The sequence below is a fragment of the Python bivittatus genome, unplaced genomic scaffold, assembly GCF_059951505.1.
Source record: "Python bivittatus isolate LINGU-HERP-01145 unplaced genomic scaffold, Pbiv_v1 ctg000020_np1212, whole genome shotgun sequence".
Taxonomy (NCBI): Eukaryota; Metazoa; Chordata; class Lepidosauria; order Squamata; family Pythonidae; genus Python; species Python bivittatus.
The window spans coordinates 89,917,118-89,944,730 of record NW_028277030.1 but is presented as its reverse complement, the minus strand read 5'-3'; the positions used below and the strand labels follow the sequence as shown (position 1 = coordinate 89,944,730).

The 27,613-nt window shown below is 36.2% G+C and overlaps 1 protein-coding gene across 1 annotated transcript; it reads left to right on the top strand.

Annotated features, from left to right (window-relative positions):
* Window positions 1-1,535: 1,535 nt before the first annotated feature.
* Window positions 1,536-27,613, top strand: ERO1B (endoplasmic reticulum oxidoreductase 1 beta). The gene is made up of 16 exons (XM_007435027.4): window positions 1,536-1,966; window positions 6,320-6,439; window positions 8,094-8,177; window positions 9,212-9,253; window positions 10,042-10,124; window positions 13,417-13,490; window positions 14,832-14,952; window positions 15,044-15,090; window positions 15,991-16,002; window positions 16,704-16,730; window positions 18,087-18,179; window positions 18,299-18,545; window positions 23,537-23,606; window positions 24,688-24,774; window positions 25,814-25,947; window positions 26,345-27,613. The coding sequence occupies exons 1-16, from the start codon at window positions 1,856-1,858 to the stop codon at window positions 26,403-26,405; spliced, it is 1,413 nt and encodes a 470-aa protein (XP_007435089.1). The 5' UTR covers window positions 1,536-1,855; the 3' UTR covers window positions 26,406-27,613.

Genomic DNA, 27,613 nt, shown 5'->3' with positions numbered 1-27,613 from the left:
AGCCAACAAAACAAATAAATGGATCATCAAAAGAAATCAACCTAGAGTTCTCACTCGAGGCACAAATTATTATATTTCAAACACTTATATGGAGACCTAGCTCTCTGGAGAAGTTTATAATGCTGGGAAAAGTAGAAGGAAAAGGGACAACCAGCAGCATGAATTCAGCTGCAGCACCAATGGGTGCACCAGTGGAAGACCTGGAGGACCAGTATGGTGACAGATCCTCCTGGAGAAAATCTATTTGGTTGCTAAGAGGTGACACTGACTTGAGGGCACATAATCAATCAATGCTTAATGATGGAATAGCAGTAAGGAGACCCAGCTTCAAGACTCAAGGACACTTGTATTAAGGATAGGCTGAGAAAAACACTTAAGTTTTCAGGGTTAAATACATACAGAACAGCAGAGAAAAGAGAGATGATTGGAATGATAATCTGACTGGAAATATTTATGTGTAACAGGGAAAATAACAGGTGCACTCTCAAAAATCTGAAGCTGTTATCTCTAAAGTTATCAAAACCAAGCAAACAAAAAATCCATAAATTCAGCATGGTGTTTCTCCAACACAAATTCCCAGGTTAACTGAGAATGGGGATGGAGAAAATTTTTTTATAACCCTATTAAAATCCTTGTTTCTTTTTTAGTGAAATAAAAGTTTGCATTTTCTCCACTAATCAATCAAGCACCAGTTAGGCTTCCAATCCATGTTAAAGTCTGCTTCATGATTTAAACTTAATATGGTATTATGTTGTGGCTTGTGGAGCAGCAAAAATCATCTACACAGATTATTTTATTAAAAATCAATTATATCCTAATCTCACACGTGGGGAGATCATAAAGAGATATACTCATTCTACATATTTGATCACCCTCCCTAAACACATTAACTTGTGTACAGAAATATTGGGCTGTTGTGTGCACATGTCTTTTTAAAAAGCTACAGTATTTTAAAAATTCTAGAATTCCAGCATTACAACATATTTCAAAGCTTCTATCCTCCTGTGATATTAATTATTCCATTTTTTGTAATCACAAAAGCTCTTCTATTTCATCAGTATTCTAAAGTTGCACTGAACTTTTATTAATAGAATTCCTAATATCAGGAAAGATAATTTAATATTGTATTTAAATATTCCTAAAGAGCCATGAGGAGGAAACCATCTACAAGCAGGTGATGTATAGCCCGCTGTTACACGCTGATGCCAAATAAAGTGTACTGAAATAGGATCATAATGCACAAAAACATTACTCATCGCTAACCATTGCCCCGCTTTTCCTACAAAAACACCCACCCAAGGTCCCTCTAGGCCCATTCCCTTCTGGTGACGGTTATAAACTGCCTCCTCTTGTTTTGAAGGGGCGCGTGGTTCTTTCCTATTGGCCAGTCTTTTCATCCCTCCCCTTTCGTCACTCAAGTACAGTATGAGACCGAAAGATAAGCTGACGCGAAGAGGGATGGTGGGTGTACTACGTTTCCCAAGAAGCTTTGCGCGAGCGAAGCTCTGTGATTGCTGCTACTGCTCCTCCTCCTCCTCCTCCTATGTAAAGGAAAGCGCTTGCTGGTGAGGCGCGCGCCTGCTCTCCTTTCCCGGTGCGAGCGGTGTGTGTGTTTGTGTGTGGGCTGGCGCCGGGAGAAGAGAGCGAGAGGGCGAGAGCGAGAGGGCGGCGGCAGCGGCTGGAGGTGAGTGCGTCCGCCCGCTCGCCTGACAGGTCCCTTTCCCGGCAGAGTGGGGGTCGGGACAGGGAAGGCATCCCCCAGTGGTGCCGCCGAACATCCCGTACTCCTGGCTGCCCAAAGGCGGCGGCGAGGGGCACGGGCCCCCCAGAGCCCCCGGCGAGCGGCTTCTGCAGCATGAGCAGCAGCGGAATCGTCCGGAGAACTGCAGCGGAGAGGGATCGGGCGGCGCAGCTCTTGCTGGCAGCGGTGACTGTTGGCTGCCTTTGGTGTGCGATAGAGGCCCAGGTGAGAGGAATCGCCCGTTCGGGGAGTTCAGAAAAAGGGAGAGGGATCTGAAGTGGCTTGGGGTGTCAAGCCTTTCAGCTGCTTCCTGCCGGAGTTGAGATCAAAAAGGGGCAAGAGAAAGTGGGTTCATCCTCCACTCCCTTGCCAAGACCTCCTGGAAATCTCCCTTCAGGGGGTCCGTTTGCTCTAGGTTAGCAGGTGTTTAATGCTGATTTGTAATTAAGCCAAGAGAATGTCAACTAGGATTATATTATATCCTGTAAGGAAAGAGGAGCAGAGAGAGGGAGAGGGAAGGACCTTTGTGTTAAAAGGGGGAAGCTCTGCTGTATTTCATTATGAATGAAATGCACAGTTTGTCTAATAGAGGAAGGAAAGCTTTGCATGCTTAATATATGTTATCTTTTTTAAACTCAAGGTGTTTTGTGTAAACTGCAGCTTCTGTCATACTATTGACTATGAAGAAGTCTGCTTAAAAGTCAACAGAGTGAAGAGCTGTGTGGCAACAGCAGCTCCATCTTTCTGGCTAGGTGTTATTTGATCCAGTTCCCTCTTTGGGAATGGGGAAACAGAGACTTCTAAGGGAGCTCGCTCTCCAAGACAAACAGACATAAGGTGAAGGATGCTTGCTTAAGGATGAAAGATTTTTACTGTACACAAAGACCCCTGGCCTTACTCAAACTATTGAGAATGTTGAAACATATTTCTAACTATGCTTCCCTATTAGAAACACTTTGGGGGACCTTGTTGAAATGCAGTGTATGAATTTACAAAACAGGTAAACATATGATCAGTGTTGCATAGAGCCTGTTAATTGTCTAGAGACAATCTCCCTCATGAATGTACCTGTGTGATGTGCAGATTTATAAACACAGCTGTTGTAGTAGCTGCTTAAAACAGCGTAGGAATATTGTGTGAAGTGGGCTTTAAGTTTGCCTTTAGATGGGTTGTATAGAATGCATTGATTTTCTTCATGAAGCTGTCTTCAGGAGCAGGTCCAGTTTACCAGATGCTATCCAAAACTGATGATAATGGGATGAGCAAGACTCACATAAGAGTAAACATCTTTATGGTGAATCATGCTAATCACACTGTTTTCTTTCTCTAAGAACATAAGAAGAGCTGTGGTGGACCACACAAAGGCTATCTAGTCCAGCATTCTTTTGCCACAATCCAATCTGTATCAGTGGGAAGACCACAAGCAAAACTTGAGTGCAGTGTCCTCTGTTTTATTCAGTGACAGTAGTCTTCTCCATTAATATGTCTCTCTTTTAAAGCAGTCCAAGTTCATTGTTAAAAGCACATCTTGCAGAGGCAAATGTAATAGTTTAACTATGTGTTGTGAAGAGATACTGTCTTTTTATCTATTTTGAGCCTACTACTGTTAAGTTTCACTTGAGATCCTAGCTCTTATATTATGAAAGATGGGGAAAGAAAACCTTATCCATTTTCTCTATACCGTGCTTAATTTTATACATCTCTATAAGATTTCCCACTCCTTTTTCACCTGAAAGGATTTAAAAACCTTAACTCTGTAAAGTTTTGAATAACATAATTGCTGCAGTACTCTATCATTTTGGTTAACTTTTCCAACTCTACAATATGATTTTGGGGATAGAATGACTGACTATCTACCATGTATTCTAAATTGTTTTCAGAATCTATTTATATTAAAGGCATAAGAATATTGATAGTTTAATTTTTCTATTAATTTCTTACTGATCCTTGCTCTGTATTCGTTTTTTGTATATCAGTTACCCCAGGCACACTGGGGTAAAGTTTTCATCAAGTGTTCCGCTGCCAGTTGCTTAAGACCACCATAAGCACTTGTATGAATTTAAATTTAATTGTTTATCTGGGCTTATGTTGAGTCATATTACTCATTACCAACTGAATGTTTTTGGCCCATTTTAATTGTTCTCTCTAATGAGTGCATAATTGGAAGTGAGTGTCCTTATTTTTTTCCTTGTAAAAAAGGCTATGTTTCCCTGCTTTGAAGGAATGTGTGGTTATTTCTTACTGACTGCTCTTTAAAGCACTTTAAAGCATGTTTTAACTCAACCTGTCCATTTACTGAACAGCTGGAAATATTCTGGGGACCTCTTCTACCAAATTTATACTTGCCAACCTTGCACAGAGCTACGGAGATTTAAAGTTCTTAAGCCAGCATTTCTCAAACTTTTTGCCATCATGAAATGTTTGGAAAATGCAGAAACTACCCAATTAAACAAAATGAGTGTGTCCGGGGTCCCTGTAGTTAAATGTTGCCATCTTGCAGTACCTAGGAAGTGTGCTGTCTGTTGTGGCCCCTGTCTTCTGAATAACATCCTCCCCAAGAAACATACAGCCCCACACTCTTCAATGTTCCAGAAGCATCTTAAGATGTGCCTGTGTTCCCAGTTAACAGTTAACATGTTTGTGGAGCCCCTATCAACTTTATTTGAATGTTACTTATGAGATTCTGTCTGGCCAGTCATGTTTCTTTAAATTATGTATTTTTAAATATTGTAAGCTGCCCAGTCTTTTCAGAATTGGGCAGCCTCAAAATCCAAGAAATAAGTAAATAGTCCACTCTACATTTTTGTCTTTAAGAGCATAGAAATTATATTTTTGGCAAATAAAATAATTATTTTTGCATGCCATCCCATCCATTTTTACAGGCTTTTTAAACTACACTTTGTATCAAAACATGCTTCCAAAATTAAGTATGTAATTATTTTATACATCACATGCCATAGTAACACCTCTTAGCACAAACATGCTCATCAAGAGTTCAGTGTTCTTGAAATCCCATTTTCAGCAATTCCTCATCATATGTCCTATTTACATTTGCAAGAACTTCATTTCATATAGCACAGTGGATGAGGATTTATAGTCAGTAACTGCACTTAAGATCTGTTCAGTATTGGCAGTTGTATTAATGTTAACACTCACATTATGACTTGGATTACAACTTCTTAAAGAACCAGTTTTCAGCCACTGATCTATTCCCATGAACCAGCTGCCTGTGGGCACATGTGGGAAGGTGAGTCTAATACAGCAAGCAGGCTCTCATTAGCTTACTGTCAACACATCAGAGGGGCAGGGACTGAGGCAGTGAGCAGGCTATCAGTGTACACACAGAGATGGGAACTGAGGCAATGAGTGGGTTCCAGCCTAGGCCACCTGATGGACTTCTACAGACAGTTGCTGGTGGTGTGACTACTGAAAATCATTTAAGCATTGCATTGCAGATTGGCAATGAAAGTAGGCTTGGAAGATCTACTTTTACTATTTCCCTAAGATTCACCCAACAGGATCTAATGTAATAGCATACACATTTACCTGGGGAATTGGAATTAACTGATTGGAATTAACTAATAGTCTTTTTTCACAGAATATACTCTAGTTCCCCAAAGCTATCTTCACTGCAATTTTATGCTTTGTGTAACACATCAGGGGGCATTTCGTTGCTGCTGTTGTTAGGCAACAGGAGTTATTTATCTACTGCAAATTAAGCAGAGATTAGTGAGTAGATCCACATTTGCCTTCTGTCCAACTCTGTAGATATCCAATCAATTAGCCTCTGACAGTCAAAATGGTGGCTGCAACTGTGCAACACACATAAAAAGAGGCGAGGCTTCAATCACACAAACATGACCACCATTTTGACCTTTTTGACACCTGTGGATGCCCCTGGTCTCTGCCATGATACTCTTCTTGAGTACGGTTTCCACCACTGTATGTTTTAGCTTTTAAATTTTCATTTGAGGAGCATATTTCATTGACAACACAGAACTGTTCCCTCCCCACCCCAATATTCATGTGATAACTAGAGATTGTTGAAATATTTCCATACATGCTGGAAATACTTTTTGTCTAATTAGCCCATACCAAATGATATCTAATTAAGTACTTTATCCTTTTAATGTCTGGGTACAAGAACAGGACAAAAGTTTCAAATAATATTTTAACATAATGCTCCTTATTTCAAATATAGCTATATATTTTGTATTCAGTTTTCATTGTTAAATATTGTATAAAACATTAATGCTAATTATTAGTGTTAACGTCATTGGTTTTTGTAACTCTGGATAGTTTTACACAGGTAAAAACAAAATTCATTTGGTGTGTTATAATGAAGAGAGAAAAGACCAAATGTGAAACATTTGCTTTTTATTTAAAAGTAAGGAGACTCAGCTATGTATTCCCCTTTGTTAGATCTAGGTTTTACATATAACAATTGGATCAGTTAAAATAGTTAGATTCCTGCCTAAATTGTTGGTACCTTTTATTATCTTTTAATCCTTTTTTCTTCCAGTCTAAATCTCTAGCATAAATAACTTTAATATTTAGTTGGTATATATTTTTTCATAGGTAACAGGACTACTTGATGATTGCTTATGTGACATAGACAGCATAGATGACTTCAACAATTTTAAGATCTTCCCCAAAATACAGAAACTGCAAGAACGAGATTACTTCAGGTATTACAAGGTAAAGTAAAAATGACAAACAGTATTACTATAAAACTGAATGAAAGCTATCTTTAATTCTCCAAAGGAAGGAATGAAGAAATAAGGAATAAGATATGAAGAAATAAGGAAATAAGGAGGTAAAATTTTAAACATTAAAAAAAGAGATCCAGGCAGTGTGGCAAAGAGAAGACTAGGGCTATGCAAAACATTTGATGGTGCCTCTCCTTAGGCAGCAGCTGCACCCCCTAAAAGGCTCCTTGGGGCTGTTTCCAGGTTCTCTGGGTGTGCATGAACAGATGATCCTTTTGGGATAGCTGGCAAAGTACTGTAAAGGGACTGTATGCAAACGTGCCCAAGGGATAGGCAGGAAAAGCCTTCAAGCAGCTGCATGAAGCCTGCAAACAAATGCGGCTGCCTAACATCCAGGAAGGTTACTTCATCTGTGGCAGGATAGATAATATTTGGGGTTTTTTAAAATAATATTTTTATTAGAGGTTTACATAGTTAAAAGCTAATACAGAATTGGAAAAGATATACAAACAAACCCTGGTCAATTTTAAAATTTCAATTTGGTTGTTTCATTTTTGTCTTGAATTTTGGTTGTGCTATTTACAGTATTTGTTTTTCCAATATTTTAATTGGATTGTTGTAAGCTGTGATGAGTATTTATTATGCAAAGGAATGAATGAATGAATAAATAAATAAAGCATTGTTTAACTCTTGAATGGAATTCTATTAAAAGCAGTGTATCAGTAGGCTAGATGTGATTTAAACACTATTAAGCAATTGTAAAATTCTTTAAAAGTTAGAATCTAAGTGGTAAGGATCAATTGAGGCAGGTGTTGTATGCTAAATAAGTGTTTGTGCCATGATAGAAAAAGGAAATATTTGGCCTTGGAAGTTTCTTACCATTTCACTGGTAGGCACTGTAGTAATAATTTGAAATGGAACGCTGTGCTTTAAAGTTTAAATTTCCTAGAAATTCAAGATTATCTTTACATATATTTATATGAGATCTGTTACACTGCAAATGTCATGTGAAGTTATTCTGGATTTTTCTAGAGACTTTATGTTTTATTGTATTGTCGAAGGCTTTCACGGCCGGCATACGATGGCTGGTGTGGGTCTTCCGGGCTGTGTGGCCGTGGTCTTGAAGTCTTGTTTCCTAACGTTTCGCCAGCACCTGTGACCGGCATCTTCAGAGTGCAGGAGCACAGACAGGAGCAGTTGTCTCTGTGCACAGAGAGAACTGCTCTTGTCTGTGCTCCTGCACTCTGAAGATGCCGGTCACAGGTGCTGGCGAAACGTTAGGAAACAAGACTTCAAGACCACGGCCACACAGCCCGGAAGACCCACACCAGCCATTTTATGTTTTATTCTTTAATAGCAAAGGCATTACGATAATGTTGCACAATAAGAAGTAGTTTGTTGCTTGGGATTATAACTGTCAAATTTTAAATGAATGTGATAATCCATTCATAACTGTGAGTTACTGGATCTTTTGCATAAGCTGTATTTCTTCCTCCTCCTCCTTTTCAAATGAGCTCTCAGAAAATCTTCTAATTATTTCCAATGAGCTTTTCCCTTTTTGTTCAGTTTGTTTAATTTCATAATTTTAAAGTCAAAATTTGTCTTAAGTTAATATGAATTTTTAAAAATTATTGTTATTCAAGGTTAATCTGAAAAGACCATGTCCATTCTGGGCTGATGATGGCCATTGCTCTATCAGAGATTGCCATGTAGAGCCTTGCCCTGAGGTAAGTTTCAAAGCAAAGGAAAAAGCTGAGACAATATTCACTATTCTGTGGAGTCCTTGGTGCTCTCTGAGCTTGGTTGTTTGCTTGCAGATGTTTCATTACCCAACTAGGTAACATCATCAGTGCTAGTGAGTATGGGGTTTTCTCCCTGTTTGTATACAGTAGCTTGTCCTGCCAGCGTTGGTGCAGGTGTGGTTTTCTCCTTGGTAGTTCCTTGATTAGGGTATCGTTTGTCTGGTGTTAGTCCCTACTTATCTGGATGTTGGCTGCTGGAGGGGAGGTGTTCTGGCCTTTTTTGTTTCCTTCTTAGCTTTTTGTTGTCTCTTTTGAATGGTGTGTAAATATGGTTTATTTCTATGTGTCTATTGATGGCTATTTACCCTAATGACAGAACTACCAAGGAGAAAACCACATCCCCACCAACACTGGTAGGACAAGCTACTGTATATAAACACCCACATTTACTAGTACTGATGATGTTACCTAGTTGGGTAATGAAATGTCTGCAAGCAAACAACCACACTCAGAGAGTACCAAGGACTCCACAGTTCAGCCCTGAGCTACATATATTCTCTTCTATTGTATTGACTATTCTCCTGACAACATAATGTTTAATGTTTATGTTTGTTACTGTGAGGATTTTATATAAGTAGATGTCAGTGACAGAATGATGGCTTAAATCCACATTCTCTTGCATAAATGCTATGTAGACTTTGGCTATAGCATGAGTGTTTCTGATTTAAATGTTAATTGGATTTATCACTTTTTCTTAAACATTTTATAGGGAAGTCCTTAATTCAGTTGAATTTGACTCCCTTAGAATAGGCGTACTGTACAGACATCAAAACTTGTCAGATCATAAGTGAAATGTTTCTTAAGAGTCAGTTTATTCTTTGGTGGAGTTAACACACAACTAGTCTTCCTGACTGCTTGGCTCCAATTCTGCATTTTTTTTAGTTCATTTAATTTGGGGGTTGAAAATCGCTTGAGAAAAAGTAACGATAAAATGCTTATATTACTTGTATTTATTGCAGAGTAAAGTTCCAGTTGGAATTAAAGCTGGAAGTGCTAACAAAGTAAGTAATTTCTTCTGAAATAATCTCTCCCCCTCTCTTAGAACTCATACACATAACAAATAGAAAGTGTTTAAATACTAGGGCTTGCTGCCTACTCACGCCACTCCCAAGTTCTGACATAACATTGTGCTGTGTTAGTCAGTGGCAAAATCAGTGGGGCATTCTTCTTGCTGTTTGTATACTGTTTTTCTCTTCTAATACAGAAGAAGTTGTAGCTGGCAGCAGTACAATTTCATTATGCTTCCTTGCCATAGAAACACAGTTGACATCTCTCTCCCCCCTTCCCCCTTTTGTTCTGTTTTCAGAGGTAAGAAGAGGCTGAATAGAACTGTCCTAGTAGGATAAAAACTTGGTTAAGAGACAACATAATGTAGATTCTACCTTAAAAGATAACTTAAGGAATTGTCTAGAGAAAAATATAAGGCAAGCACTGGAATAATTATATTATTCTATTGCTGTGTTAGTCTCTTGAAGCAAACGTTGCATACAGTCTTGTGGTGCCTTAAAAGCTCAGAAAACTCTTTGTGTAATCTTCATACATTTTTAAAAATGCATACATGTCTGGGATTTATGGGACTAAGGGTTTATGGTCCATAATTCTTTAGTACAATGAAGGATTTGGGGGAACACATGCAACAGAAGCTTCAGGATTTGGAAGAGAAAATGGTAATATATTGAAAAATTAAGTCCTATTGTTAAGCCATTAATGCCTTAGATAAACAAGTGGCAAATGTTTATCTAAAAATATTTGTAAGGGATATATAAAGATTACATATTCTGTCTTGCAGTATTCAAAGACAGCAAACCATACCAAAGAACGTGAAGACTGTGAACAGGCTAACAAACTGGGTGCAATTAATAGTACATTAAGGTAAGCCTGCTTTCAGTGTTAATGGAAGGGATAACTCTTATTTAATAGTTCTCCATATTTCTTATTCACTATGTTCTGAAGAAACAAAACGTTTTCATATTTGATGTACTTTTTGGTTGAAACACTTATATCAGTTCAATTCAACTTATAAACATGGTAAATACAAGCAACAGAGAGCTGACAGAATCTACTAAATAACTGCCTCTTAATTTCTCAAAACTGTACTCTAGTAGCAATATATAGTCATGAATTTCAGTTTCACTTTCATTCCTCACCCCCTTATTACTTTCGGTCAGATGGTTCTAGTATTACAAAAAAAATTACAAAACAATAATGAGAAGTCAGTTATTTAGTACAACAGATGTAGCGTAAATATGAAATCTAATTCTGGTGCATCTGTAATGCAGCTCTAATAGTCATTGCAAATGGTTATATAAAGTGGTTGCTTGTTCTGTTACTGCATGGAAAATAATATAGGTCTTTATGCTGTTCTTATTCTCTAAGATGTCTTGATCAATTTAATTTTAATCATTAGTGTTTTTATGAGCTGCCCTAAAAGCTTGTTGGGACTATAACAGATACTTCTTTCAGGCTCATCCTAACAATACTAAATGATCTCTGATTTTTATGGAAGTTGAGAGTTGTATAAAAATAGGGGCTTCCAAGGGAAGATGGCAGACTGAAGACTTCTCTGGATCAAAGAGATAGGCACAAGATTGCCCAAGCTGTTTCTCCTTTTTTTGGGGTAATATTTTTATTAGAGTCTTACGTAATTCAGAGCTAATACAAAATTGGAAAAGATATACAAACAAAAACGAAGAAAGAGAACAAGAAAGAAAAAGAAAAAGGAAGAAGAAAGACATATAAAAAGTGACTTCCCCCTCCCTCCAGACAAGTGTAAGCATTTACAGTAACGTAATACCTTCTTTGATATTACAGAAATAAAAAAAACCCTTCTTCCCATTTCTCATGACTAAACAATAACCAAATTATAAAAAAAAATTAATCTTGCATCTTACGCAGCAAAAGCATTAAGAGTACCAGTAATAATAACCCATATGCTTTAAGCTTAGATAACTAAAACTATTTTACATTTTGACTTTCAACTTTCTTTAATAAGTAAAACATAAAAAAATTATCTCCATAAGCATAAAGAATATCAATAATAGTAACATATATATTTTAAACTAGTTCCAATAGGTCCCTTTTACATTCTAACCCATAACTTTCTCTGCTCTCTGGTTTCTTCCAGTTAACCCTTAAAGCCAGTCTTATATTTTGTTTATTTTCAGAGCCAGAACGTTCCCACAATAGGTTTTCTTACAATTAAGTCCAAAATCTTCTGCTGTATTTTTATAAAATTTAAAACGGTCCATTAAAAAAAACAACTATTCTTGCAAATCCATCTGGCTCCTTAACTGTCCCCAGTTAGCATTCTTAACTCCCTCCCACTGTTTCCAAAAGTTCATGTTTTTCTTTTTAATATTTAAACTTACTTAAATCTTCTTTCTTCAGAGATAGAAGGAAATTTTCCCAGTGTACAGCAACTTGCCTTTCAGAAGTTTTTAAATTTCCAAATAAATTGTTAATAAGTAATTTCCAGTGTTAATTCAAAGAGGAAATGAATGCAAATCTAGTGTCTCTTTGGAGGCTCTGAACCACGGTTTGGGCTCAATGTTTCCCGCGACTTCCAGAGCACTCAACCTGCTGGAGATTGCTAAATTGAGATCTCGTCACAGGAGCCTGAAAGGAGTACTTGTGGATGATCCAGTCATCTCCTTTGTCCGGAAATGGTTCCAAAGAGCCAGACCTTTCATCAGCTCCTCTAATCCACTGTGATTGTCAGCTCCACAAAAACGGACCCGTCTTCAATCCACCATTATTCCTCCGGACGTCTCCATCCAAGCTGTTTCTCCTTATGGTTGTGCCTTTTCCTCACAAAGAGACTGCCAGACACCGATCTTGGGTGGGAGGGGAAATCGGGAGATGGGGGGAGTTCACCATTTTTGCTCCAGCTGCAAATGGAGCCTTTCAAAGGACACTAAATTCATGCACTTCCTTTGCTAACTGTTTTTTGAAATTGCCTATCAGTGAATTTTAAAAAGTTAGACACCTTTGGAATGGCAAGGCTGGGAACACTGGGTGAGTAAGTGCTTTCAGTCCTAAATATAAGAATATGAAGATCTAGTTATATAATTTCTAAAAACTTAAAATAAACAGCAAAAAGGAAGACAAGGTTTTGGCTACAGAAAGTTTTAAGGGCTCAGAAAACGTTGGAGTTTTAGACTTTGAATATTAAGATTTTGAAACCTATTTTTTAAAAAAGATAAAAGTATGTTTGTGGAAAAGAACAATTGTTTTATGAGAATGGAGTTTCTCATAAAGCAATTTATAATGGCATTTAGAGACATCTTTGAAGAACTGCATAGAGACCTGCTGTCATGAACTGTCAGCTATGTTGTGTCTTCTTGAGAACAGCTTGCTCCCAAATGGAGATGTTAAAGAACAAGATATGGCTTTACATTAAATTGTTTCTCTTTATTTGAAGTAAGGAAGTTTGGAGAATTTGTTATTTTAAAGGAGAAATTATTTCTCTTTGTTACATTAAACTTTAGTTTTTTGTCTATATTAGGATACTGGGATTACTTTATATTTGTGAAACTTAGATGTGTCTATTAGCGTGGAGATATGGAATGTGTATTTGAATGGGATAAGTTGTTATTTGGAATGTTGTGTATTGGGGCTTGTCTTTTGTAAAGGAGAAATGGTCTCTTTTTATCATGCTAAACTTGGCTTTTTATTTTATTTTGTTTGTATTAGGATATTGGGACCATTTTATGACTTTTAAGTGGGATTTTGTTATAGTTAAGAGATGCAATGTGAAATGTTGAGTTTTATATATGTTAATTAATATTAAAATCTTAGAGCTTTGTTTGGATCTTTTGCTGGTAACTGGATTGAAGAAGACATTATTTATTTGATTTGCCTATTGTTAAGAAATGGGTTATGGGATGAAGAGTTTTATATTTCTTAACTAAGAATAGGTGAGGAGATTAGGGAATTGTTTATACTTTCCATGATGAGAGTGGGAAGTGTTTTCTTGCAGGGGCAGGGTTTTTTAAATACATTTTTAATTTTTTTTGCCTTTTCTTTCTTTTCTTTTCATCTGTATCATCTTTTATTGTTTTATTCAAAACTTTTAATACAAATTATTTGGGGAAAAAAAGTTGCATAAAAATAAATGCATTTAGTCCACTAGCTAGTATTTTTTTTCTTTCTCTCTTTCATACAGTAACCAAAGTAAAGAAGCTTTCATTGACTGGGCCAGATATGATGATTCACAGGATCATTTTTGTGAATTGGATGGTAAAATTTGAGCCATATATTCATCACTGTATAACTAAGTAAACAAAGTTAGAATTAACATCCATGTACTTTAAAAACAGAATGTGTTAAATGCTCTTAAAAATAGTTTCATTTCTAATAATCCTCCAAACATAAATGAGCCTTTGGGCTTGACTAATGTTAAGTATAACTGTGAATTGCAAATTCTACTAATCTAATATGTTAATATTAGGGTAGCTTGGATGGCAGGGCAATTAAGAGAATGCAAAGTTAGCTTGAAAATTATACTCAAAGTGGTCAACAATGATTCTTCATAAAATTGGAGTAAGGTATTGAGTGGGCTGCTACAAGATACAGTCCAAAGCTGTATTCTTTAATTGGAATACTTACAAAATATGCAGATGTGGCTGCAAAAAAAGCAACTGCAATTTCAGGCTGAATCAACAGAAATACAGTTTCCAAATCAAGGAAGCAATCATTCCATTTTTTTCCTGCTTTGGTGATATCCCATTTTCATGTTCAGTTTTGGGCACTATACTATAAGGAGCATTCTGACAAATAGTAACACTTTGTCCTCTGAAGAAAGAAAACAAACAAACAAAAAAAGAATTGGCAATATTCAGCCTTTCAGAAAAGACTGATAGGACATATGATAGGGTTCTTCCAAGTACATGAACTGTATGCATGTAGGTACATAGCTACATTGCTTTTATATTTGATTATTTTCCATTTTTTAGGCAAACACAGTTAAAGTTGAATGAACAGGGAAATCAGATTGGGGTCTTTAAGACTCAGAGAAAACAAGCACCATTAATAACAGTTATTGGTGTTTCTAATAGTTGTAGTACTTGTAAAAAGTACCTAATTACTTTCATGTTTTTTAACATTTTACAAAAAATGTTACTGCAGATTTTCTGTTGTATTTATTGTTTTAAATTTCATTGCTGTCTGACTCTAAACCAACTTTGGGCAGTTCAGAATATAATAATAATAATAATAAAAACCCATACAACATAGAACAAAACAAGATAAGTTCCAGCTGCTCAGTACAAAAACATAGTCATGTTCTGCACATGTTATTTGTTCAGCTGTATATATAAATATAGAATAAAATATAAATATTTTACATTTTACAAATATTTATGACATTTAAATTTAATTTATATTTTATTTACAATATTCACATTTAAAATATAAAAATATAGAATTAAATGTAGATGTTAATTTCCTCATAAATGCTTCTGTATCCTATTGTTATAATTTGATCTTTTACATCAACACAGCTCCTTATACTGAATGTGTGTGTGTATAAGTTCCATGTTTCAATTTATAATTAAGGGGGGGGGGTTTCCCCATTGTTAGATGAGAGATCACCTGACGCTCAGTATGTAGATTTGCTGTTGAATCCAGAACGGTACACTGGATACAAAGGGCCCTCTGCATGGAGAGTATGGAACAGTATCTATGAAGAAAATTGCTTCAAGTAAGTAGAAATAGAGGGCAGAATTATTTTAGATTGAAATTTAAAATTTCTTAAATTGCCAAAACATAAATTGTCATATTTTTCTTATTAGGCCACGATCTGTATATCGTCCACTAAATCCATTGGCACCAACCAAGGGTGAGTCATTAAATCCTTTGTAATTGTAATATAGGTGGTCCCCAGTTATTGTATAATACTGTATAAGTAGTATTGTGTAATTAACTCAAACCATTGCGTATTTAACTTGAATTATTGTGCATTTAACTCAAATTTGCTATAGTAGGCTTTGTTCTTAACTATGGGTCGTCCTTAAACCGGGTGTTTGTAACCCAGGGATTACCTGTATAACAGTTCTATAGGTTGAATATTAACAGAATATTCAACATAGCTGTTAAGTAAAACATTTTATTATTATTATTGTTATTATTATTTTATCCAAACTTTTTTTAATATATGTTAAAACTCAAGGTGATGAATATACATTCATCAGTTAATGAAAGGCATTGAGACCTATGTATATATGTACTTGTGCATAATCAGAAAGCATACATCTGAAAGCATACTCCTACAAACTGTTATTTTGATATAAACGGGGATGCACTTCCTCATAAGGAATCACTTCCGTTTTTCAGTTAAATCAACAAGTATCAGAAGTAATGCAACTTTAATGATTTAGTAAAAACCTGCATTCAATCTCCTGTTCTTAATTTATGTTGTTTAATTGTAGATTTTTATTCTGGGAGGTGCAAAATACTGTCTTTTAAAGTGACCTATAACTTGTAACAAAAAGAATGAAGAAATAACTTATTGTAAAAAATTGAGATCATCTGCAGTCTTGGGCCAGTATTCTCCTGTTTTGTTATGGATGGCAATTATATCACTATTTGAATCTTTAACTCCTGAGTAAAAACAATATAGGAGTTAATTATAAATCAGAAAGTTCTGACCTTTTTTAATTGACAAATATATATTTGATATTCAGTGCAGACATAAAGATGGAATAAATTATAATATTTATCTTTTATAACTTTTTTTCAGGAGAGGATGATGGTAAGTTTTTGTGACATAATATTCTTTCACTGTATTGTTTAAGATTCTGGAAAAAAAAAACTATAATGAATGGGAAATATGCCAGGATTACAATTTTAAAATATCATCATACCTAGTGGATAAATTTCAGTGAGAGAGATGAAGTAGGGAAGAGAAAGAAAAAAGTTGCATAACAAAAGTTCATTGGTCAAATTTGGAACACAAATGTTATCTAGGACTAGTAATCCTTTTTTTATGATTAACAGATGTTGCAGAGATGCGTAATAATTGGTGATATACATAGACAATTTCCATTAATATTCAAACAGACTACTACTGTAATTCTCTAGGCATCTTTATTCCATTGGTGAAATCCAGCAAAGTACATTAGAATGATAATTAACTTTCCTGATGTACAGTTACATTCCAGGGATCTTTATGTAAATTCCACTGACTTCATATGACTTGCTTTGAAGTAAGCATGAATCAGATTTAAACCATTTGAACCCTTTTTCTCAAATTGAGAAATTGATGTTTGAGAATTTAAGTGAGCGGCACTGAAGGTGATACATCAGGATTCCGTTTTATCACAAATTTTACCTGATAGGCCTAGATAATTTTGGTGTGTGTTTTGGAGTATGCTGTGAATTTCGGTTTTGAAAGTGTTTATTTATTAGATATGTTAAAGCCTTGTTTGAAATTACTTATTTTTGTGTTCACAGGAGAATCTTTTTATACATGGCTAGAAGGTAAATTAGGTATCATGCCAAAATTCTAATGAAAAACTACAAACTGTCTGTGTAATAAGAGAGTTCTGAGAAATTTAAAGATTAATGAATGCATTCCTAATCCAGAAAAGAATATGCAACAGCCAACTGGTTAGTTAAAAAAGAACTGTTGGTTTTGCAAGGCTTGGTCATTTTTACTGAACACTTTTAATGGTGAAATTAATACTGTAATTCTTTTAAAAGACATGTCTTGCATAACATGTTAATGCAAGAAAAACATCTCTCTTCAAAGTCTTAAAGCAGCCATGGCAGCCAGTGCAGCTATTTTGAAGGCTTTTCCCAATTCTCTGCATGTATGTGCCAGGATAGCATTTGAAACAATAGCACAAGCTTTTAAGAGGATATGGATGGCTTGGTGTTTTGAGGAGAAGTGTTTCACTCACTCTAATAAGCTTTGCAAAGCACCTGTTTTAAATGCTTTGCTCAGCCCTTTTAACATCTAAGCTCTAGATCAATTTTGCATAGGAGCCAGGAATCACACTCACATAGAAATGGAATAAATAGTAAAATTATTACTATACTTTTTGAATAAAAGATAATAGTACAGATTTCATTATTCAAATCAAGCACTGTAAATATTATCTAAAATTTACAATATTACAATGTCTCCTATATTCTTTATAAGCAAGGTATATATTATCAATGGATTGCTTTTATCAATTTCTCTAATCTGGCTATGTTCACCCATGTCCCTTCCATTTATCCAACTTTGGATCCATCTTGTGTGGCTTAAATATAAAACAAAACCATAGTTTCCCATTATGTGGCAGAACTGTAATGAACTTTGGATTTGGGGACTGTCCATTTCTGTTCTTTGCATGCTAATGGAATAGATCCATTGGCCTTTTTAAATGCAATGCACTTTCCACAAGATGTCCAAATTTGGAAACTGATTAGTGGGAGCAAGGCAGAATTTGAAATAATGGTTTATTTTTTAGTTTCTCAAGCTTAGCTTTGAGTGAATGAAAAAGATTCTGCCAGCCATGGAAAGTGTTCGATCTGCTAGGGGATCCTATTAGTAGAAGCGGAGAGAGGAAATCTTTACAGATTCTTCCTGCAGTTGTCTATGCTGTTCTAGACAGGCCCACCAGTTCTCCAGAACTGATCTTCAGAAGCTGCAAAGGCTGAAGGGAACAAAATTTCCCTTTTGTATATTGTCCAGTGGGACATTACCAGTCTCAAAAAGCAACGCTTCCAGTTTCTTCAGGGATTTGGAAGGGTGGAACTATTATAGCAAAATCATACTTTCCCACTAACTGGATTATTGACTTATTTTCTAATTAATTCAGTTTTTAACAATATTTTTATCTCATCTAGGGCTTTGTCTTGAGAAACGTGTATTCTATAAACTTATTTCAGGACTTCATGCAAGTATCAACGTACATCTTTGTGCAAACTATTTACTTGAAGGTATTTGCGATTTTTAATACTGCTCCATATCTTTTTATTATTGTGGGAAGCTAATTTTTCAACTATTCCCATACAAATAATTTCAATATTTACTTTAAAGTATTGTTTTCTCTGTTCAGAAACATGGGGAAGACCTCGTTGGGGACATAATGTCAAAGAATTCACCCATCGTTTTGACCCTACTGAAACAAAAAGTGAAGGACCAAGACGGCTAAAAAATTTATATTTCCTATATTTGGTGGAGCTGCGTGCATTGTCAAAGGTTGCATCGTACTTTGAGCGTTCAGTAGTGGACCTTTATACTGGAAATTCACAGGAGGATACAGAAACTAAGTCTCTCTTGTTAGAAATCTTCCAAGATACAAAGTAAGTGTGCTCTTCTTCTCCACCTTTAAAATGCATTAGATACAGACAACTGAATAAAGTTGATTTCAGAAGATGTATAGAGAATTGCATGAAGATGAAGGTATTAAAACAGGCATAAAAAATAAGGTTGCATTCACATATCACATTAAATGATGATTTAACCATAACTTATTGGATCAGCCACAGTTGGCTGGGTTTCCTTAATACATTAATTCCAAACCCCAAAACAAAAAAAACAAACAACGTTGGCTTAGCAGGATGTGTGAAGCAGTTTGAGAATCCAAAGGACACCTGCAGTGGAAAGGAAGAACTTCTTTAGCTCTCCAGAAAAGAAAACAACAATTGTCAAATGAAAGTCCCATTTGCATCCAGTTGCTGCTTAAATTGTGTAAATAACTAATACCGGTTTTCTTTGAGTCCGAAATGAAAAGAGAACATGCGGATTTAAGTAGTCAGCATACTATTGATCTACTCTTCTTAGTCACATAGTGAGATGTTTTGAAGCAAAGAGAGCTAAGTAGCCAGGATTATGACGGCTGGAAGAAATGCAGGTAGCCAAACAAGTATAAAGTGGTTTTAAAATTGCACTTTAATATAAAAAAAAATTAACTTTATACAGTTTAAAAAATAACAGGTCTAATGATTGCAAATCATATTGTGTTTATTCATCTGAATTAGCAGCACAGTGACATCAAATTGTAGTGACACCAAAATAACACTCTGCATGCAATTATGTTATTGCGCAAGTGCCATAATTACACACTTGTGCCAGGATGTTGGATGAAAGTATGCAAGTCATTAAATGTGTTGTTGTTTGTTTTTCCCAACCTCTCCTCCTTGATGTATGCTCCTGGTCTGTATGTTGAAGGGTGGGAGTAAATTTTCTCCTGAGCAAACATTTAGGTAGAATACTAGCTGTATGCTTCTTTATATTTGCAACATTAAAATAGCTGTAAGCCTACCTTAAATTAAAACTACATTCAGCAAGAGGATCTGGAGTAATCCTGGCAAGGAGGAAGAGAGACTTAACTCTGCCTCCTGATGCATTCTCTATCTCTTATTTGGTGTTTATGAGCTATCAACTCCTGAGCATATGATCTCATTCAGTCCTTTCAAAGCATGGTTAGGTCAGTAGTGGTACAATGTGTAAATGGGAAATGATTGGAGTGCAAAGACACATGGGGGTTTAAACTTCTTGCTCAATGTTTAGAGAGAATGCAAAAGAAAATCTGATTCACAGCTATATATTGTTCAAGTTCAAGCAATATGGAGGGAATCTTTAAGATTACAGGTAGATCTCACTTACCAACTGCCTTGTGCAATGACTGTTCAAAGTTACAATGGTGCTGAAAAAATAACTTTGTGACCAAGATGCACATTTATAACATTTACACCATCCCTCAGTCACATGATCGCCACTACAGTCAGTATGTGTTGTCCTGTGCCTGACCCATTTTTTTTTCTTTATCCCCCCACCCTACTTGCAGATTGGAGAGGAAGGAATAGACATCAAAAATAATGCACTGGTGCCGGATGGGTGCCGTGAGCACGCTAGGCATACAGCCAGTATATTCCCCATTGTGTGCCTGCTTACTCTCTTATAATCCCTTCCTCTCTAAACTCTTTCTTGTAATTCCCTTTCTCTCCAATCTCTCTGCTCTGGGGGGTGGCGGCAGGGGGGAACAGGTCAGGCACAGGAAAAATTGCCTAAAGGGATCACTTGTTTAAGCAATTTCTCTGCTCTGTGAGGGAAGGAAAAAAAAAGGGTCAGGCACAGGAGAGATTGCTTAAACAAGCAATCTCTTTAGGCAAGCTCTCCTGTGCCTGACCCATTTTTTTTTCATTTTCCCCCCATTGCAGAGTGGAAAGGATTACAAGAGAGTAAGCAGGCACACAATGGGGAATACACCGGTTGTTTGCCTAGTGCACTTGCAGCTCCCAGCCCCAAGCATGCTTGGGACTGCTGGTGCTAGCGCATTCCCTTCAATATATTTTCCCCATTGTGTGCCTGTTTACTCTCTTAAAATACCCTCCTCTCCAATGATTGTAAATACAAACATTAATTCCCTTCTTGCTAATTATCCCAGCACCAGGAGTGACCATTCCAAAGGGCGGGGAAGTGGGGGAAAAGGGAAGCACAGTCGCGATCATGTGATTTCCACTTGGTGACCACTTCACTTAATGACCAAGTTGCCAGTCCCAACTGTGGTCAATAAATAACGACTACTTGTACAATTAAATTCAGCCTAAAAAACAGTTAATGGGATTGATAGAAGGTGAGTTCCCTATGTCCCTTCCCAAGCAGATTTTCCTGAAGTCCAGTAGAAAGGGATGGCTGATGTATGAGGATGAGAAGATATGATGGTTCATTCAGGTGGCCTTTGAATTTGAGGTATTCACACTCATACCCATGCTAAGGTTTAGCTTCCACTTTTTCTATTATGTTTGCTTGTCTAGTTTCAGCTGTATATTTTGTCTCAGTTGTTGCACCATTCCAGAGAACAATGTATTGCACTAAACGCTACCTGCTTATATTGCAAAAATAAAATGAATATTTTGTTATAAGAAAGCTAGGGATGCCTCCATAACAAGGATGTAAAATAACTACATGCAAAGACTAAGTTTGTAAGGGCTGTTATGACATCAGAAAGGGGGGGAGTTTGTTTATTTTGTGGATTCTGAAGAAAAATGCGTTTTAATGGAAAGCAACTAGAGATCGTAATTGATAACTCGGAGAGCACAGAATTTTAGTTGCCACAAATTTCATTATGTAGTATTTGCAAGCAAGCAAGGACTTAGTTATTACTAACAAAAACAAATGTGTTTGCTTAAAGTCAGCTCCACCCAATCATGGGTTTGTGTTACTTCACAGCACAAGTTCTTGAAAGAATAAAGTGGTTGATGATTTTAGACCTGGAACCAATTTTGGCCAAAAACTTTGCCCTCTATGTACTCAGTCTTTACAAGTTCTTTACATGGCGATGAACCCTGTGCTTATTTTCCACCATCATTTCATCTTTGGATCAAACTGGACCCTGATATTGTTGGACACATACAACAAGCATATGTGTTTATGTAGCTGGAGGCAGTTGCCACATATTTCAGCCAATGCCATCATCAGCGTACCACATGATATTTTTGCTCATTTTGGATATCATTATGAAGTGGTTACAGACAATACCCAACAATTTGTGGGCCACGTTGCTTCAAACCTCTTTGCAGTCTTGTGGGATTCAGTATATCTGTGTTTCTTTTTAGTATCCCAAGAATAACAGAAAGAATGGAACATTTTTATCGCTTTTTGAAAACATCTCTGTAAGCTGCACGCTGTGAGGGAAGGAAATGAAAAATGGAATTACCAGTACCTAAGATTTTACAGTCTATTGGCATATCATTCTATTCCACATTGGGCTTCAAAGAAGGCAACCAATTAGGACACTAAACCTTTCTGGTCTCTGTCTTCAAATGAAAGTGGATGATTCAGCTGATTCAGAGAAAATAATCAGAAATACTGGGACCAATGAAATGTGCTGATATCACGCATACGATTAAAGAATACAGGGACTTGGTATTAGGTTGCTAACAAACTGGCTGGTGATAAACTTCAGCCAACATATAAGAACATTGACTATGTTATCCTTTGGCATTTCTGAGCCTTCCTTTGGATTAGTTAACCCAAAGATGGTAACGTTTTGATTAGAAATGTCAAGCTTCTGAGATCGTGCCATGTCAGATGAAATGCAGTGTCAGCCTCCCAGGTAGACCAAACAGGAAACACAATGAGCTAATTCTACTTTATTGTAAGGCTACATTAACAGAGTCTTACAAGACTGAAAGTACAAATCTCCCATCGTCTCTTTTACAGCCTGATAAGTTAGGGTGGATCCTTTCTAAGTTTCTTTCTGTGCCTGTTATTCAGCTGTGGGCTCCTCCCCCTTTTATCTAATCATTCCCTAGGCAGCATTTCTTCCCCCCACCTCTCAAGATCGTTCCCACGTACCATTACATGCAGTGAGCTAGTAGTCTGTAATACTGTATTGTTTATGTGGACGACTGCTGTGTCTTAGGATGCTGAGCCTTCTGCATTGCAGGATGTTGGGGCTAGAGAGAGCAACAGCTCAGGGGAAAAAGCTGGAAGTTCTGAGGTGAACTTCAGTAGAGGGCATAGGGAATGGCCTTGAAGGATATGAGGAAAAACCACTACCAAGGTAATGATCAGATAAGAGGGGTTTGAACCTGGACCAAGAAATACCTTGAGAAAGCCTCTCAGACAAGCCCCTCCCTAGTTCAGAAAAAGATAAAGTGAGGGAGGGGGAAGCATATTCAGATTTGCAAGATTCTGTTACTGTTGCTGTTACAATAAAAGTAGTCCTGACCTCTGTGGCATTGGTTTCTTAGTCTAGTCTACTTTATTGGGCTGACAACTTCACTCTGGGGACAACAGCTAGAAGTAGCAGATTTGTTAAAAGATCTGTCAGATATCACAATGTGCATATGTAGTTTTGTATGGAGTTCTCTCTATATTTTTGGAATCATGATATTTTCTGTTATCAGAAGAGTTAATTTATAATTGTTTGTTTATTTCTATTTAACAAGGGGAGGGATATAGTGACATACTACAAATCCCAGGAGACATTGCACCACATAAGAAAAGGAATGGTTTTTGAAAGGAATTGGAGAGAAAGACAAAATCGAGAGCTGTGGCTAAAACTGCTATGTAATGAAAAGTTTCGAGTTGTTATTTCTTTTGGAATATTTGTTAAGAATCCTTTGAGAAAAAACATAAAAGTAACTGTTCGGCATTGCTTATAGAATTGGACAATCCACATGTCCAATTATACATGTCTATAATGTATAATTTATACTTGAGCCATAGTTTTAATCATTTTAGATATTGTAGATATTTCATGTCATTGTAGGAAGTGGAGCATTATCAATAGTATCTAAACAATTTTCAAAAATAAGTCTAACTTGTTATCTAATTTATCTAGGTCCTTCCCTATGCATTTTGATGAAAAGTCCATGTTTGCCGGAGACAAAAAGGAGGCCAGATCTTTAAAGGTAAACATAGTTTTTTCACTGATAATTTTACATAAGTTGTGCAAACAAGAGAAACTTTAGATTAAATCATGTTTAATTGTTTGCTCAGAATTCTGTATTGCTTTTGTGTGTGCATTTGATTCTTCTGCTTTCTATCTGAGCCAACATCATCACTGAATACCAAGCTACTTTTAAGTTCTTACAAATTTAAGTAGCATTTCAGAAAGGAAGCAAGCAAGCAAGTCATTAGAATGTAAGATTCTGGATTAGTATTGCCAGTAGGTTATGTCATTAATCAGAATCTCTGTCATGCTATCTACCTGCATAACTTTGAGTCTCTTTCATATTACTACTTGTTGGTTTACAGCTATATTTTATAGCTTTATGGTAAATGCCAAGTTATAAGCTTTTTCCTACATTAAAAATGAAACTTGTTTAATATGCTTATTAAAAAAAATAAGTATGACTAGTATTAAAGAAAATTAGAATTTATTCAAAATGCCTTTTAAATAACTGTTAGAGATGCATTGAGTTGTCTTACCCCAAATATGAAAAAACACCAGGAGCAGAAGCATCCAGGGGTGGGGGTCAAAAGATAGAACGAGTGTTAGGCCACTGCAACACAAGTTCCACCTCTTTTGTAGATATGTTGTTGCACTCATGTACAAAAAGGGCAGAACTTGCATTCCACCATCACAATGTTCATTTCACCATTTTGACAAAATAATTGGATTCTGTGGATGCTGCTGAGGAGGAATGCTTTACTAGCTTGTACTCATGTACTCGCTAGTGCAAAAATGTTATCTTTTTCAAAGCTGACAGTACTTGGTGAAACTGACATGGAATTTATAAAATAACTATGGATAGCTCTCAGCCAGTTTGCCATCAGATTAAAAGTGGATTTGCAATCTATGGTTTGAACTGATTATTGGTTAGAAGGCTTAAATGATTACCTCTGAAAGGGAGAAGGTGATACACACATTAGGAAGAAGAGAAAAACATTGAGAGAAGAGAGTATTGTGTCAACTCTTGGCTCACCATCTTCTTTAGAATCTCTAATGCCATCAGAAAAGGTTTTAAACATGTTTTTCTCTATTGGTAGGAAGAATTCAGGTTACATTTCAAGAACATATCTCGCATAATGGATTGTGTTGGATGTGATAAATGTCGGTTATGGGGGAAATTGCAGGTATGTGATGTCTTTTCTTGTTTTAAGGTTAACATATTCTTAAATAGCAAAACAGTTTCCCATGCTAGGTAAGCTATCACTGTTTCCTACACTCTGCATCTCTGTGGCTGGTTAATGTCAATATGGTAAATTTTAGCTTTACCACAAACCCAGCTGTTTCACATTCATTACATTATGACACTCAAGCTATGCATTTCACCAATTACACAATACATTTTCCATATGGTAGGAATACATACTGTATTATGCAAATATTATTCAATATTTGTATTAAAATATTGCATAGGAAAAAATGAAATTTTAACTCCTTGAAAATGAAATTTTAACTCCTCATTCAATAGTTAATTTAATAAACTGAACTGAAAGCAAAACAATATGCAATTAGCAAATGAAGACCATTTTGTGAAAGACTTTATAAATTCAGGGCACCTTCACACAAAGTATTTGTGCTATGCTTGCCTTTCTGCCACAGGTGAGTCAACTTCTGCCTCAAAAGTATTTGGAAGCTGATTTTCAGGTGAAAACTTTGGAGCTCTGTAGAGGTTGAGGTTGGACCAATTCTCTAATGGAGGAAACTCTTGCTTTCCCCCACCTCTCAGCTCATGAATTTCAGCCACACTCACGTGCTCTGTAACAGGAATGCTGGTTTGCCAACCTCACAAATCCCCCTTGATAAACCAGTTCAAGAAAACAGAGGTGAAGTTGACAAGCCGTTATCCATTCTCCCCTTTTTTGAGATTTGGGGGAGCTTTCTAAAAAAGCCAATCTGCTTAGGTTTTCCTTTTCTCTCTCTCTTTTTTTTAGGTGAAGTGGGAGTGAGAGGATTTTATTGATATAAGACCCGCCCCAACCTGGGGCATGGTTGTGACTTTCACTCCCATGTTCTTGGTCTGAGTCACTGAAATGGAGATGGACATAATTAGTTTTCAGGCCACTTTTGGGGGGTTGGGGAGTAGAAATGATGGCAATGTAGAAGTGCCCAAAGTTGTTAATCAATGGGTGTTTAGTCTTGCTATTTAATATATTGGTTCTCTTTTAGACTCAAGGTTTAGGAACTGCTTTGAAGATCTTATTCTCTGAAAAAGAAATAAAGAACCTTTCTGAGAACAGTCCATCAAAGGGTTTTCAATTGACACGGCAAGAAATAGTTGCTCTTCTGAATGCATTTGGAAGGCAAGTTACCCTTGAAATTTGTTATAGCTATGTAATGAGAGGCTGGGCTATCTTTCCTTGTGTGGTAATGACTTTAAAAAATATGTATGTACAGTGTTTGAAAGCTATAAAGCCCTCTCATGGTAACTTATACAGTGCCACCATTCACAATAAAAGGAGGATATAATCCATCTTAGTCAAATTAAAAAGTTTTAGACTTCAAGTACATCAAGCACATGCATATTGTTGATGGTGGATAATTATCTTAACCAACTGCATCACTAAGTTTTAGGTCAAATTGCTGATTTATCTAAAGCAGAGAGTTCCAATTTCAAGTTGGTGTTTCAAGCAGGAAGAGCTTCCTTTTAATTTCGCACTTCCCCAGATTCAATCTTTTTTTCCCTTCTCTTCCTCACAGACTTTCTACAAGTATACGAGAGCTACAGAATTTCAAAGTCTTATTCCAACAAACAAGTTAACGAAGGCTTTGTACCTATTGGTAGAAGCAACCACTAATTTAATACCTGGCAGAATGAAGCCAATCTGCATTCAGAACTGTTCTAGAAAGGCAAGAATATATATATAATTCCAACTTGGATATTTAAAGTAGAAAAAGTCATTGGACAAAATATGGATGAAGTACCTGGCTTTAATTATGTAAATTATGTTTATTTTCAACTATTTCACTGTTCTTACTCTCTACTACTTTTGTTTCATTGTCATTCAAACAAATGTTGCCTCTCTTCAAAGTGCAGGAACCTCATCCAGACTGCATTGCCCACATGGAAAAATTTCTTGCAGCGTTACTTAAAAATAGCTGGTTGAGATACTTTAATTTTTTATGTTTATTTGAAGGAATAGATGATATCTAAGAAAAAGCTTTCTTGCATTTGTATTGCATTTGTTTGTCACAGCCTCTGTAATGGCCAGTAAAGATTTTACTAAAATAAGCCTCTTGGCATTCAGGGGAACTAGTAACTGGGGCATCTCAAGTTATTTTTGTGTTTGCCTCCTTGCCCTCTTCTCCATTTTTTTCATTTTTCTGCAGCACAGCTGCTTTCTCTGTGAGGAGACAAAACTGGATTAAATTAGTTCTTACTCTGAGTGGATGATGAAGGGGCTTTTCCCATTAACTGCTGCTAGCTTAAAAAGTTTGGCTCAAGCTTTATAGAGTCATGGACCTTTAATATTCCATTTCAATCTTTCAAAAATGTTACAAATTCATCATATTCTGGTGCTCTTATATTCAAATACTATAAGAAAAATAAAATTAAATATTTTCACAGACAAATGCCCTTTTTTTTAAAAAAAGTGTCACTTCTAGAATTCAACAGAGCACATCCTACCTATGCAATCTCTAATTACACCTTTAAAAATCTCTCTAATAAAATGGATATTCTATACATTTGATCCAAAATCTTTATCTCCAAAGGGGAATCTAGTTATCAGAGAACAGTTGCAGATAATAAAGATTTAGACTCTTAATCTGTAGTAGGAGGAATTCTGTAAATTGTGAACGAGCACCTTATTTAAAAGCTGTTTGTAATGTAATATTTGTATTCAGTGAGGGATGTTTGAATGAATGTCAATTTAGGTACAATATACAGATTTGTACATATTTTGCTTTGCTTTGATAAGTAAAACAGTCTTTACAAAATGAATTAAAAGTGCTCTTAAAATCTTCTAA

What these genes read in the sequence shown, in the direction of transcription:
- ERO1B (XM_007435027.4), top strand. Translation starts at nt 1,856, where the DNA reads ATGAGCAGCAGCGGAATCGTCCGGAGAACTGCAGCGGAGAGGGATCGG. An exon ending in ATGTAGAGCCTTGCCCTGAG is followed by an intron (nt 8,178 to 9,211) that starts GTAAGTTTCAAA and finishes TATTTATTGCAG; the next exon opens with AGTAAAGTTCCAGTTGGAAT. An exon ending in GCAATTAATAGTACATTAAG is followed by an intron (nt 10,125 to 13,416) that starts GTAAGCCTGCTT and finishes TCTTTCATACAG; the next exon opens with TAACCAAAGTAAAGAAGCTT.